Genomic DNA, 12,871 nt, shown 5'->3' with positions numbered 1-12,871 from the left:
TCTGATTGTATAATCCAAACCCAGAGATGCTTCTCTGTTTCTCCTGAAGTAACCCCCGCCTGTGGGCAAAGCTCTCCCCGTTGCCCTGCCCCAGCTGCGATGTACTCACAGTTCACAGTGACCCGGACTTGCTTGACGTCAGCCGAGGCAACTTCATTGGCAGCTTTGCACTCGTACTTGCCCGACTGCTCTCGTGTGATCCCCAGGATCTCCAGGTACTCCTCCTCACCTTCAAACTCTCTGCCTGGTAGGACAGAAGAATACAGAGGGTGCTTCTGTTAGGCTTTCAGATTTGGGAAATTGCTATGGAGGAACAATCACAACACGGATTCTGCAAACGAGTAACAGTCGTGAGCCATTTAAAAGTTATTTCAGAAGCCGTATCAGCAAGATACCAGTGTTTCATTTAACTATGAAAAACTGAAAATCTGGAAGGCCGCATACAGGTGATACAATACATAGCATCTCACAGGCTGCCCAGGCCGAGAAGCAAAATCTCCACCACATGAGATCAGACTAAGTTCACTAGTGTGATGGCTGAGTACTACCAGAGGTTAGTCATGCTGTGGCTGATGTGCTGGGTCCTCAGATGTGCTGGTTTGTTGTCAGCACCCTTTTCTCCACTGCAAAGCTGTGAAAAATGTCTTTCTGTCTCTCAGAGCAGCCACCACCCTGGAGTGCCATCGATCAGGTCAAGCTACCATTAAACACAGCCAAACTGAGAGAAACAAACTGTAATTTGATCTGCAGAGACCAATAATCATCACGCATCCTTGATCTACTGTACATACGAAATGACACATTTAAACCGTGCTGCCTCGCTTACACACTTTGGAAAACAGTGACTTGAGTGTCAGTCAGGGTTATGGATGGGGGCAGGAATCAGGGGAGGTCTGTGGTCTTGCTTTTAACTCACTGTATGACCTTGAGTGAGTCACTCCTTTGCTCTCCCTCTGTGAACTGCAGCAAATAGCACCCCCTCTCCCATCACCTCCTGGTTAGAGCAGGGCAGTGAGGTTAACCCATATAAAACACATTAGATTCGTTGCATGAAAGTTGTCAGGGAAGCATGAAATATTAGGATTGGTATATCTTCTCTATTCCTTCAGAAAGCAAAGTAAGGCACCTCCTGGAAAGAATCTGAACCCCATTTCCTCCTCTCAGAGGGCTGTGAGCACTGCTCTGCAGCATGGGAAACCACAAGCCCCAGTTTTGTGCCTGTGTATGCTTAGAGAAAGCATCCCCCAACCCTCAAAGGGTAAAAGCCAGATTTGAAAAAAGAAAAAAAAGGTCAGCTCACAAGAGCTCCCATTCAGGTTCCTCAGAGAGTGGTCAGATTTTCCAAAAAGTTCGCTGCCCACTGGCGATGCCAGCTGTGTGCAATTCCCGTCTGCATCAGAGAGGGACTTTAGAAACTTCAAAATCTGCTCAGAACTCTGTCTCTTACAGAATTATTTTTGTCTTTTCTTTATTTCTCCTTTTCACAGGCAATTTTTGGAATCATTCTAGGGGAAAACCACCCCCCATCATGGAGACTCAGCATGAAAACAGCAATGTACCTATTAGACTCATCTAAAGACAAGGCTCCTCCTCTCTTTCAGCAGGGCTCATCAGCAGTCCCTTTTCCCAGCTCCTACCAGATGTTCAGGTAGTGGAAATCTCATTGGTCTAAAATTTACAACTGCTTTGGTTTTTGCATCCCCTAACAGTCTGCTGCAGGACCTTCCTGCATGGCAGCAGTGTATTGCATAAGGGAAGGAGGCAAAGTTGGCTCCTGCTGCCAGGACACGGCTCTCAGTCCTCTTCTCTCTGCTGGGGCTGATGCTGTGGAGAGTCAGTGGAGAAGGAAGCAGGGTGGGATTTTCATGGGTGTTTTTTATTGCTGGAACTCATGAATATGTTAGGGAATCAGAGTTAGGTGAATCACAGCACTGTGGAAGGCACTTCAGTCACCATCTAATCCGTTCCCCAGTCTCAAGGCAGGACACATGAGTCATGTCAGGGACACAGCCATCCTCTGCCCTCCAGCGGCAGAGATTCTGCAGCCACTCCTGACAATCCGTTCCTGTGCTTTGCTGTCCTTACCACTGGAGCAGTTTCCCTGAAGTTTGACCTGAGTCTCCCTTGCTGCAATTTAAAGCTATTACTTTTGTCTTAGCCACTACAGACAAAAAGAACAAATCATTCCCTCCTTCCCTGCAATAGCCTTTTATCAACTTTTAAATCACTTATATTCCTCCCTCAGTTGTCATCTTTTTTTTCTTTTGGCTGAACATTGCCGGGGTCTTTCAACCTTCCTCTGTAGGTGAGGTTTTTTTTGGCTCTTGATCATTCTTGTTCTTTGCTTTTAGACCTCTCTGACAAGTTCACATTTTTCTGGAAGTGTGATACCCCAAACTGAACACAGCATTTCAGATGAGGTGTTACCGGGGCTGAACACAGATGAAGGATTGCATTGCAACTACTGCACCATGCTGCTGTCTGTAGAGGCAGTACATTGTTTCTGGTTTTGCTACAGCAGGGATCAGTTCTTTTTGGGAACTCTGTTAATTCCCGGATCTTCTTATGGCATATTGCTCATATTGCTACCTGCTAACAAAGCACTTTAAAAATCCCACCCCCAAACTGAGCTGACAACCAACACTCCCCTCCTTTCACAGCAGCACTCCCAGGTGGTAGGTCAGTCGGTTGACTGGAGAGTTAATCAGAAATCAGGGAAAGACTCACAAAGAAAAGGTTAAAAAGTAATTTGCCTCTGTTTTGCAGATCATTTGCTCTGCAATTCCGCCTTGTTTATACACAGGGTTCATTCCAAGTGGGACTTGCTTCTCCTGCAATTTGCCCTTGTCACAAGTCTGTCACCATAATGAAAACAGGGTTGAGGGTGACTTAACCAGCTCTAATGGAGTGGCACCCCTCATTACGGGTGCTGTTAAGTCTGTCTGTTAGAGAACCACATCAATGGAGTTCCAAAGTAACCTAAAAGGGTAGATACTTTCCCAAGGGAAAATGTTTTTGTGCTTCTCCTCTGCATCCATGCATGCACTTGAAGTGTACTGTGTACCATGTCCAGCAGGAGAGCTTTCACAGCTACACAGAACTCCTCCCAAGACATGATGAGCCGCTGACTTGCCCAGTGGAGTGCCCTGGAAATCAGTGAAAGACAGGACTTCTGTTCTAAAGGGCATGTCAAAGACATCAATAACCCTATTCAGCTCCTCATTCCCCTGCTCTAGGACACAGATATAAGCATAACGCTTCAGGGAAAGTTTCTGTGACAGTCTCTTGCTGAATAAGTGGTAGCACTGTTCTTGTCCCTGCACTGGTGACCCTGAGCATCAACATTTGCTACAAGAACTGCTCTCACTTTCAAGACAGACTCTTTTGCTTGCTGCCTTGTCCCCTCTAAGAGCACATTAACCATTTCTAACAAAAAGCATTTATATAAAATTGAGGTGTTGTAGTACAGATCAGGGAGAGGAAAGATGTATCACAGTGTGTTAGAGAAATGTCAGGTTGTGATATCTTGCAGAGAGCTGTAGAGATGTTTTCACTAATTCACTTTGGCAGCCAGATTAGGTGAGTCATATTAACTCTAACCTCTAAGGCAAACAGGGGATGGGGGGAGCAGGAACACAGCTTCATACATCGAGTGAATTTACAAATGTTTCTGCACAAGAGCTGGCTTTGGCAGGGAAGTGATGGTTGTCACTATGCAGTTTATCAAAGTGGGGAGGGAGAAGGCTTGGACAATACTCTTTGGTACTGATGACAATGAACATATTCTATTAGGTGAAAGAGGGACTGCCAGCTCCTGGCAAGTGAGCCACTCCATTCCCATTAAGAGAAGACATTTGCCTTGAGCAGATTATCAAGGGATGAAATTCTGACCCTACTGCCAAAGCTTCCTTGCTGACAGGGGTTGTCTCCTGGTTGTTCTGCCTGGTTCAGTACAGCCTTTTCCCACTGAGGGTCCTTTCAGATTTACCTCGGGGGATAACTTCTCACTCAGTGCAGCTCTTCTCATCCCAAACCATCCCCTTGCATGACTTCAGGCAACCTGCTCCCCTGGAGGTTTTTTGCCTTTCACATGTTCATAGTTAGCTTGGTTTGTTGCTATAGCTCCATTAAACATCTTCTTGCCAAGCTGTAGCTCCTTAACTCTGTCCCAGTAAATCAGAAAGAGGAGCTTTCTGCTCTGGAGGCTGGAGATAGAGAGAGCATGAGCCTGGGAGGCTTGACAATCAAACCAAGAGGGAACGACCCTGAGCAGCATGAGCCAGGCGGCTGCTGCTGCTTGGAGCTGGCAGAGCCTTTTTTGCAGAGGGATCTGCGGCAGCAGCTTTGATGTGTGCAGGAGAAAGGCTTTGAAGGCCTGCTTGCCTCAGCCACATTTCCTATCCACTGGCTTCCTAATTGGACCCAGTAAATAATGAACCCGAACAGCAAATCTCCTTGGCTATGCTAGCCTGCTGGCAAGAAGCCCTCCTCTCCCCCTACCCTCTGGAAATAGCCTTGTACAACCCCATCGGCTCTGCATATTGTCCTTGTTGGTGTGCACACCTGCCTGTGCTCTCATAGAGATATGATAAATATATATTATATTCTGTATTTTATATACTATGTATTTTATTTGTTTTTACATCTATAAATCTGCCTGTGTGGGCAGAAACACAGACTGACACATTCCCCAGGCATTTATGGGCCCTTCTCACCTCCGCCCCTTGCTCTGCCACACATCATCACTCTTTCCTCAAAGTCTAAATGCTTCCTTTCTACAAATGACACACACACAGACAGAATCCCACTTGTACTGTGTGCAGACAGCTCTTTCAGGTAGTCAGGGCCAGCAGTGCATTCAGACACATGCTCTACCAGAGAGACCTTTCCCTTCATGCCCTAGTTTCTTACATGTCCAAAGGGGAAGCTGATCTCCAGAGGTGGCAGCCACATTTTGTTTCATCTCATCTCCTGTCCATGTATCCAACACTGGGCTTTTTCTTGTGCAGAGATTACTTTAGTTCTCTTATTTTTTTTTTTTTTTTAAACTGCCGTGGTCTTAATTTAAACTAAAATTCAGATCTGATGAAAGTATCTGTTTGCACTTGGCATGTGGAGAAAGAGATCAGCCACCCTGCTCCTATGTTTGTTTTCCCTCCAAGCATCTTTGTAGTTGTGAAGAGAGGAGAGCAGAATGGGTTATGCATCTTTGTTGGGCCTAAAACAAGATGCAAGGAGATAAAAAAGATTGGAAATCAATGGATGCCATTTCAAGTTTTTTGTGTGTAGCAACTTCTATTGCTGAACTGCAGGTTTTGTTGTCTCTGCACTCTCCATTTAGTGTTTGAGGTTTTGCTCACCTAACTTTCCTCCTTCCCTCTGCACCTTCTATTCCCTAGGAACAGGCTTCTGAAAGACAAAAATAGCTAAGGGAGCTTTTGACATGATTTTTTTGTTTTACCTCCAGCTGAGGGGGTTTTTTTTAATTCAAAACTTTGAAGTTTTCATTATCAGTCTGTCTCCTCAGCCATCACAGATTCCAATGAGCTTGGCATTTTTTCCTATCCCTTAGCTGAAGAGGCTTGTTTTTAGCAAAGAGATCAGTAGAGAGAAGCAGATGGTGGATGAGCAAAGGGACAGCTAGTGCTACAATGCTACAGTGAGGAAGGAAGGCAGAAAACCTAGAGTAGCATGGGAAGTGGTAAAAATGGGGAAAGCTTGAGACAAGACAAAAATAGATGGAGAAAAAACAGGGAGAATGAAGAGAGTGACAGTGGCTGGGAGAGAGAAATGCAAAAAGAGTGAGATTCTTCAGTGACTGAGAAAAAGAGAAAAAGGTAGTCAGCTACTGTCAAAGAGAAAGGCACTGAGACAGAGTGAGTGAGAAAGACGGGAAGTGAGACAGTAGCAGACAGAGAGATGTACAGCTCGGAGAGAGGCACAGCCATCCCTTGTGTAAAGGGAGCCATGAAATAACAACTGCCAGAGGGACAGGAACAGAGGGGTCACATGTAGTAAGGCAGTAATTACTCTGTTTAAGCAGCAAGGCACAGCAGGGTATTTATTGTTTAAGCTGGCCTCATGCCTCCCATGCCCTCAGGTCTGTAGCTATTACACATAAACCAAAAAACTAGTGCAGTGCCAGGGAGGGTTCTGGCCTGGCTCTGGCTTAATGAATGAGAATGAGTCAGATTGGGAGGAAGCACTCTGGCATGGTTTCCCCTGGCGTTCACCAGGACCTTGCTCATCAGCAATCACATTTGCACCTTATGTGCAAAACTGACTCCCGAGCCAGGGACAGCGGCCGAGGAGCTCCCTGGCAGGGGGAACACGAGCATCCACTGGCATGACCAGGGTTAAGAGAGCCTGTGATTTTCGTGGGCTCTTTCTTCTCAAACTCCACGCATCCAGGGTGCAGATAAAACCCTCCAGGTTGAGAGCAGCTTCCTCAGACTGAACAATGTCTCTGTGCTCTCTCTCTTGGGACACTGACCAAACCGCTTGGGACGACTCGCCCATCGCTGGCGGCTCTGCCCAGGGGCTGGAAGCCAAAATCTGACAGCTCAGATGCAGCTTGCATCCCGGCTGTGGGTGCATGTCATTGGGGGTCATCTGCCTGAGGCAGCCTCAGCAGATTGGCTGTATCTCTGAATTTCCACCCCTCTTTTTCATAAACGACCACTAAGGGTCATCACACTCTCTCACATACAGCCCCGAGTCTGGGCACGGAGCAGGTGTGCAATATACTACTCCATCTCAGCAGCTGATTAGATTTTCCATTCAAAATCCATATGTGAACACCAGAAAGAAAGGGAACCATCTCCTGAAAAAAAATCCAGACCCGCTTCACTTGTGTTTGACCAGTGGTTTTCTTCTTCTCTTTGCTGAACCAGAAGAAGGAATTAATGGTCTTCTTCAACTTGAGATATAATTTAAATCAGATGATTTCATGTTGAAGAAGATCACTTTTTTTTTTTTTTTCAAAATTACTTACTGAATTTAGCCCAAATTTGTTAACACTTTTTTAATGAACACAAACAGCTTTTTTTTGACAGATTAATTGCTCTTGAAAAGAACTTGGCTGTGATGCCAATGTATAAAGTAAATTATGAACCATGAGGTAAATTAAGTCATGTAATGTCACAACTACAATATTATATTCCCTAAGTGTTGCATACTGCAATGCAAGTTGTCATGACTATGCCACCAAACACCAAGCCTTAATTTTACTGCCAAGAAAATGACATATAAACATGAACAAACAATAGTTGCACCATCTCTGCATCACAAAATTTTTCCCTGCTGCCTCCTGAAGGGTACTTTAAAACAACATGAGGTAGGAGGCATCATCAGCTAGATGAATCAATGAGATGTCACCACAGCTTTGAGAGCCTTAGGAAGGCAGGAGTTGGTAACTCATTAGGGCTGCGAGGACAGTGCTGGAGCAGCTAATGAAATGGAGGTTGAAACCAGAAGGTCAGACAAAGAATCACAGCTCAGGCACGAGTTGTTCGATGTGGACACATGGATGGCAGCACACCAATCCCACTCCCAGCAGCGGGGTCAGCACTGCGGGAACCTGTGCCCTCTTCCTCCACCACCTACAGGAAGAGGATGGGCCAGCAGTTGCCCCTGGCAAGAGGAACATCAGGGTGTGTTTGTGGGGGTGTGGGTTCGTAATCAATAGGTCTTTGTTTCCCACTGTGCTAAGCACAAGATGGTAATGGAAGCTGAGAGCTGGTGCAGGGGACTGAGATTTCTTGCACGTCATGGACACTTATGAAAGGCATGAAATACAACAGCAGGCAGTCAACTGTTACAGTCTCTGGTGACTGTCGGATGGTTTCTTTTCATTCGGTCTCATGTACTCCTTTTTCTACAAGTTTTCTTATTTTGGACAATGCACTTGTGCTATCATTGTTACACAGTTTGAAGACAAGTTCCTCCTCACAAACACAAGACCAAAGAAAAGACTGACAGCAACAAGTCCCTTCTGGGGCAAGAAGCCTGACTGAACTGTATAATTTGTGTCCTGCCAGTGAAGAGCAGGGATGCAGTCCCTAGTTTAATTCCACAAATCATTATGTCAGCCCCAGGCTTTAGAGAAACCTTGTGCGACGGCACTCACTGGTACCAAACATGCCAGTCTCTCAATCTAGGAACTGTAAGGTTGGTCTGTGTTTGGTGGCATCTTTAAAAATCCTTATCTTCTTTACAAAGTCTCTTGTGTCTTATGGAGCACAAGATACGCTCAATATACTGTTGTGCAAGAACCACGTGGCTTGCTTTTGTAGGCGTCCAACAGAATGTCTCCCTGTTTTTAAATCTAAGGTGTTTGTTCCCTTCTGTCCTATGCCCACTAATTCTTCTTGGGATGAGAGGGTAATGATGAACCCAGAACTTCAACCTAACTTGAAAATTTTTAAAAAATTTGATGATCCCCTCCTTCTCAATGATTCAACTTTGCCCATAGAATTCCATTCTTATATGTTTGAAACTCGGAAGAAGACTTGAGAAATTACAAACTGGCACAAATTTACTTGAGATGGGAAAGAGCTTTAACTCAGAGGCTTAGGCATTGCTGTGGCTCTTTCTCTGCAAGCTGGAGCCAAACGTTTCATGACCAGATAGCATGGCCCCTGAATCTCCTGTCTTTAGCAAGATTGCAATTCCGGTAGTTCATCCCTGTTTTCAGTGAGGCTACTCTGAACACCGAGTTCACAAATAAAACCTAAAGACCGGGATTTCTGTATAAGCCTGGATCTAGCCACTGATCTTTTAAACTGCTGTAGTTTTCAACTGAGGAAATGAGGTCAAAGAGTTAAGCCACCCCTTAGCAAGATTTACCCTTTCAAAAACACGCCAGTTGTGATGCCTGGCGCCAATATTTGTATAGGTGGATTAGCTTCTTGAAAAATCGTTTTGTTTGCTTTTCTGTTGACCCCTCTCCTTGCTGCAATGTTTCTCAATTAGATCCAGCATAGTAATTGCCTGACACCATCCCCCATACCTGCTCCTGGTGGAAGAAGGAAAGGGAATACTTTGTAGTGAGCACAACAAGGGATCAGGAGATGAGACTAACTGGCTGGATTTAGGATTGAGCAGGCATCAAGTATTGCCAGGTATCAAGGTGAGAATCACAGAGATTTGAGGCAGGGTGGGGTGTGTTGGGAAGAGATTGTTTGGGCTCACACACTGCAGAGACTTTTGATCAGTTGGGCTGGCTCCTGTGATATTATAATCTGAAGTGTCGGCTGTTGATTCATAGTGATAGCAGTCCAGATAAATGATTGCTTCGGTCCAGGATATTTAATTCTTATGTATTTAGCCACTCCCTTGCTTTCCAAAGAATAAAGAGTCTCTCTCTCTCAAACTTGCCAGGTACTGGCTGCGAAGGAGAAGGAAGGCATTTACTCACTGCCTAATGTTGCATCTTGTACAGTCCTACAGGGGAGGCAAGCAGAGAGGAAATACAGACCCTGATTTTGAGCTCTTGTAGCTCCCTGATGCATCTACTACCATTGCTAGTGCAGCTGTTGGCTGTCAGCACTCTTTAAATCATGGCTGTGAAGCAGGGTTTCTCTCCCAGGGATATGGGAAAAAGAAGGGGGTCACCAGAAAGGGAGAAGGCAGAAAACTGTAAGTAGAAGAAACAGTATCAAAACAACTCCTGTCTGACTTCTTACAGCTTGCCCCATAAGTTTAGGAAGGGGTCTGAAGGCAAACCTAAAAGATATTTCATTGCCTTCATCCCAAGTCCTTAATACTTGTTCTGATGGTTACATAAAATTTCCAACAACTGTTACAGTACTGGCATGAGAAGACCATGGCCAATCACGTCAATCAAGAGTGTCTCACTGGGCTTCACCTCTCTGAATCCCCCTATTATCATCATGGACAGGAATCCATTTATTTCTCTTCTCTTGACTCCCCAAATGCATTTGATTCCTGTGGGAAGAGAAATGTCTAGCTCCAACAGGGGCCCAAGTCAGCCAAAAGAGCCAAGAAAGCATGGAAAACCATCTGTTTTATGTTGAGGACTCTTTGGCTCCTTTCCTCCAAGCTCCTGGAGAGGCAGGGGTCTCATTAGAGTGCCTTTGCAACTGCACACCTGTGAGACTTTCACTGGAACTGAAACAGCAGTTGTTCTAATTAAACAGCACAGAGCAGGCCACCTTAATCACAGACATGATTTCATCTTCCTTGAGGAGAGAGGGGAAGAGGAATCAAAACTGATAAGAGAGAGGGAAGAAGGTGAAATGTGCTGAATCCCTGCTTTCTCAGTTTAAAGCACTGAGGGATGTCTCATCTCTGTAAAGATTAATGTAAGCTTCTGATGGCATGTTTTATTAAATGGTTATATAATAATTGATATTTGAAAGCAGAGTTTCCAAAAGCCACTAAATGCTTTAAGAGGACAGGACCTAGTGGCTTTCAATGGCATTTGTGCCTGCAAGTCACTCAGGTGCATTGGAAAACTTCACCTCTACTCCTTTATTCAAATCAGTGCCCATTTACTCCATCAGTGTGACCTTGCCAGTCTATGAGGCAGAAACCAGGGGCAGGGGTGAAAACCATAAGCCCTCTAAGGAGAGGGTCCATGTTTCCTCAACCTTGGGTGGAAGTAGGAGGTGCCAGCAGCACACAGTGTGAGTGAGAAATCCATAAGCTGAGGAGCCAGTACCCAGACACCAAGGACACCTAGGAAATAACAGCATGATAATTCCTGCCCTGACTCTCCCAAAGCCTGTAATGAGGAGGCACATCTGTCCCTGAGACAAGGCACCCAAACAGGCCAGGTAGAAATGCTGCTGGCAAGCCAGAGGGCCAGTGGGCCAAAGCTTAATAGGAAAACAGCAGCGATTTGTCTCTACCACTATTTATGTTTCAAGCACATGACAGGTTGTCAGTGGAAGTGAGTGCTGCTAAATTTACTGCTTCTCAAATCCCCGCCACAGTTGCATACTTGTCAAGTCACTTCATTTGAAGGGCTAGGTGTTAGGCTGGACTTTCCTCCCCTGTGCTCTCCTTCAATGAAAACCACAAACAGCTTTCTTTACACCACAAACTGATCCCCTCAGGGGCCATGATATCATGGTATGAGTTTAGAGGAGAGAGATGGTTCCACGGCATACTAATTTTTAACCCTGGTACATGCTGGTCTTGTTCTGGGCCACTTGACTGCGTGTGTGTGTCTGACAGAACACACACAGGACTGAACTGAACAAGTAACAGCTTGGTTACAGCACTGGGCATTTGGAGACAGAGAACATGATAGCCTGGTGAGCACGAGTGAGTACCAGCTGGGTGTGTGGGTGAGAGCTGCCGAACATCGTAAGGAAAACAGTGCCAAAAACTGTGGGGATGCAAGAGGAAATGTAGGTGGGTGAAAGGGTGCCTGGGGATTAGACTCTGCACATATGTGTCCGTGTGTATGGGTGGTGGAAAAAACCACATGGAATAATGGGTGTGGGGCTGGAAGTATGATGGAGCATTAAGGTGAGGATGTGCAGGGAGGAAGGCTGGCAGGCAGGGGACAGGGTGAGAGGATGAGCACAGGGTCTGTCTGTGGTCTTCCATGTGGAAGACTGAAGTACAGAGTATCATTTGCCTCCCAAGTGTTGCATGGCGCTTGCATCCACGCAGCCTCGTGCACATCTGTGACACAACACATTTGGCAGGTGGGAGAAGACCCTTCATTAATGGCTGAAAATCTCTAACACCTGGTTTCAAACTCTCCTGGAAAGCAGGAGGGGAATGAGGCTGACATTTGCTGATGGGGGCCATAAGAAGCCCAAACCTTCCTTTTTTTCTCCCCAACTTATCCTCACTGCACTACAGAGTCCTTGCTGCAGGGCTCTGGTCTTAGTTGCATGGAAGCTGCTCCCTGCTTTATGCAGCTGTGCTGCTGGACAGCACCACATCTTCTCAAATGCTCTGACTCCTTTTGGCTGCAGATATCAAGAGAAAGCTGTCAGGAATATGGTGTTATGAAAGACAGCCAAATGTGACAGGGCACATCCTCCTATTCCAACCACTCCCTTCCTTTCTTCTACATGCAGTGGAGCTCTCTGCTTTCTCCTGCACATACTCTTCATCTCACGCACAAGATCCTTTCATTTTATTCCCTCACGTGCACTTAGTAAATGACACGTGCATGGATACATATCCTGCAGAGAGTGTCATGCAGAAGCAGGACACATCCTCTTTTTTCCTGTCACAGAGGTGCAAGACCATTGCAATTCTCCACCAGCCCTTTAGGAATCTGCTCTGCTTCCTTTTCCAGTGGTGTAGGCCAGAGGCCCTTGTTCTGCAATTGTGCCTCACAGCTTATATGATTAAATGTAGCATCTGCAGCTATATTAGCTGGGCTATTAGTGACAAGTGCTATCAATCCTCATACTTCAGTGAATAAACTGATCACCAGCTGGGGACAGAAGTCTCCCCTTGTCTCTCATCACCATAACATACAAACTGCTTTATGTGGGTTTCAGAGGGAGGGAAACAAAGAGAGGTGGAGTTAGAGGCTGACAAATAGTTTAGGGTGTCTTCTATTCTTTCTTTGGTTCTCTGCTTTCCAAAGAACACAACAGACTTTTATTTATTTATTTTTTTTTTTATGAGTCGCTCCTCCAAGGCTGCTCTAAGTTTCACTGGGGGTAGGGGAAAAACACAACAATTGAACCCTCCCACCTGGCCTCCATGGACTAAGAATTCATCCACAGTAATCATCTATGTCTCTTGGATTGAGGCCCTCTGACACTTTTACTGGATAATAGCATTTCTTAATAACCAGCATTTCAATCAAATTCCTTTCTATCACCTCTCCAGCACCAATACTCTGAGTATTCTGTATGGGCTAGGACTCAGC

At 45.6% G+C, this 12,871-nt stretch overlaps 1 protein-coding gene across 3 annotated transcripts in view; it reads right to left on the bottom strand.

Annotated features, from left to right (window-relative positions):
• LOC125321298 (limbic system associated membrane protein) overlaps positions 1 to 12,871 on the bottom strand; it is a 1,007,901-nt gene that overhangs the window by 34,460 nt on the left and 960,570 nt on the right. For all 3 annotated transcript variants that reach the window (XM_048293943.1, XM_048293942.1, XM_048293944.1), the window contains one exon: positions 110 to 244. In XM_048293943.1, the coding sequence (XP_048149900.1) occupies positions 110 to 244 (135 nt within the window). The remainder of the gene's footprint in view (positions 1 to 109; positions 245 to 12,871) is intronic.

Source organism: Corvus hawaiiensis, chromosome 2 (assembly GCF_020740725.1).
Source record: "Corvus hawaiiensis isolate bCorHaw1 chromosome 2, bCorHaw1.pri.cur, whole genome shotgun sequence".
In the NCBI taxonomy this organism is placed as follows: Eukaryota; Metazoa; Chordata; class Aves; order Passeriformes; family Corvidae; genus Corvus; species Corvus hawaiiensis.
This window is presented reverse-complemented; position numbering and strand designations above follow the sequence as displayed.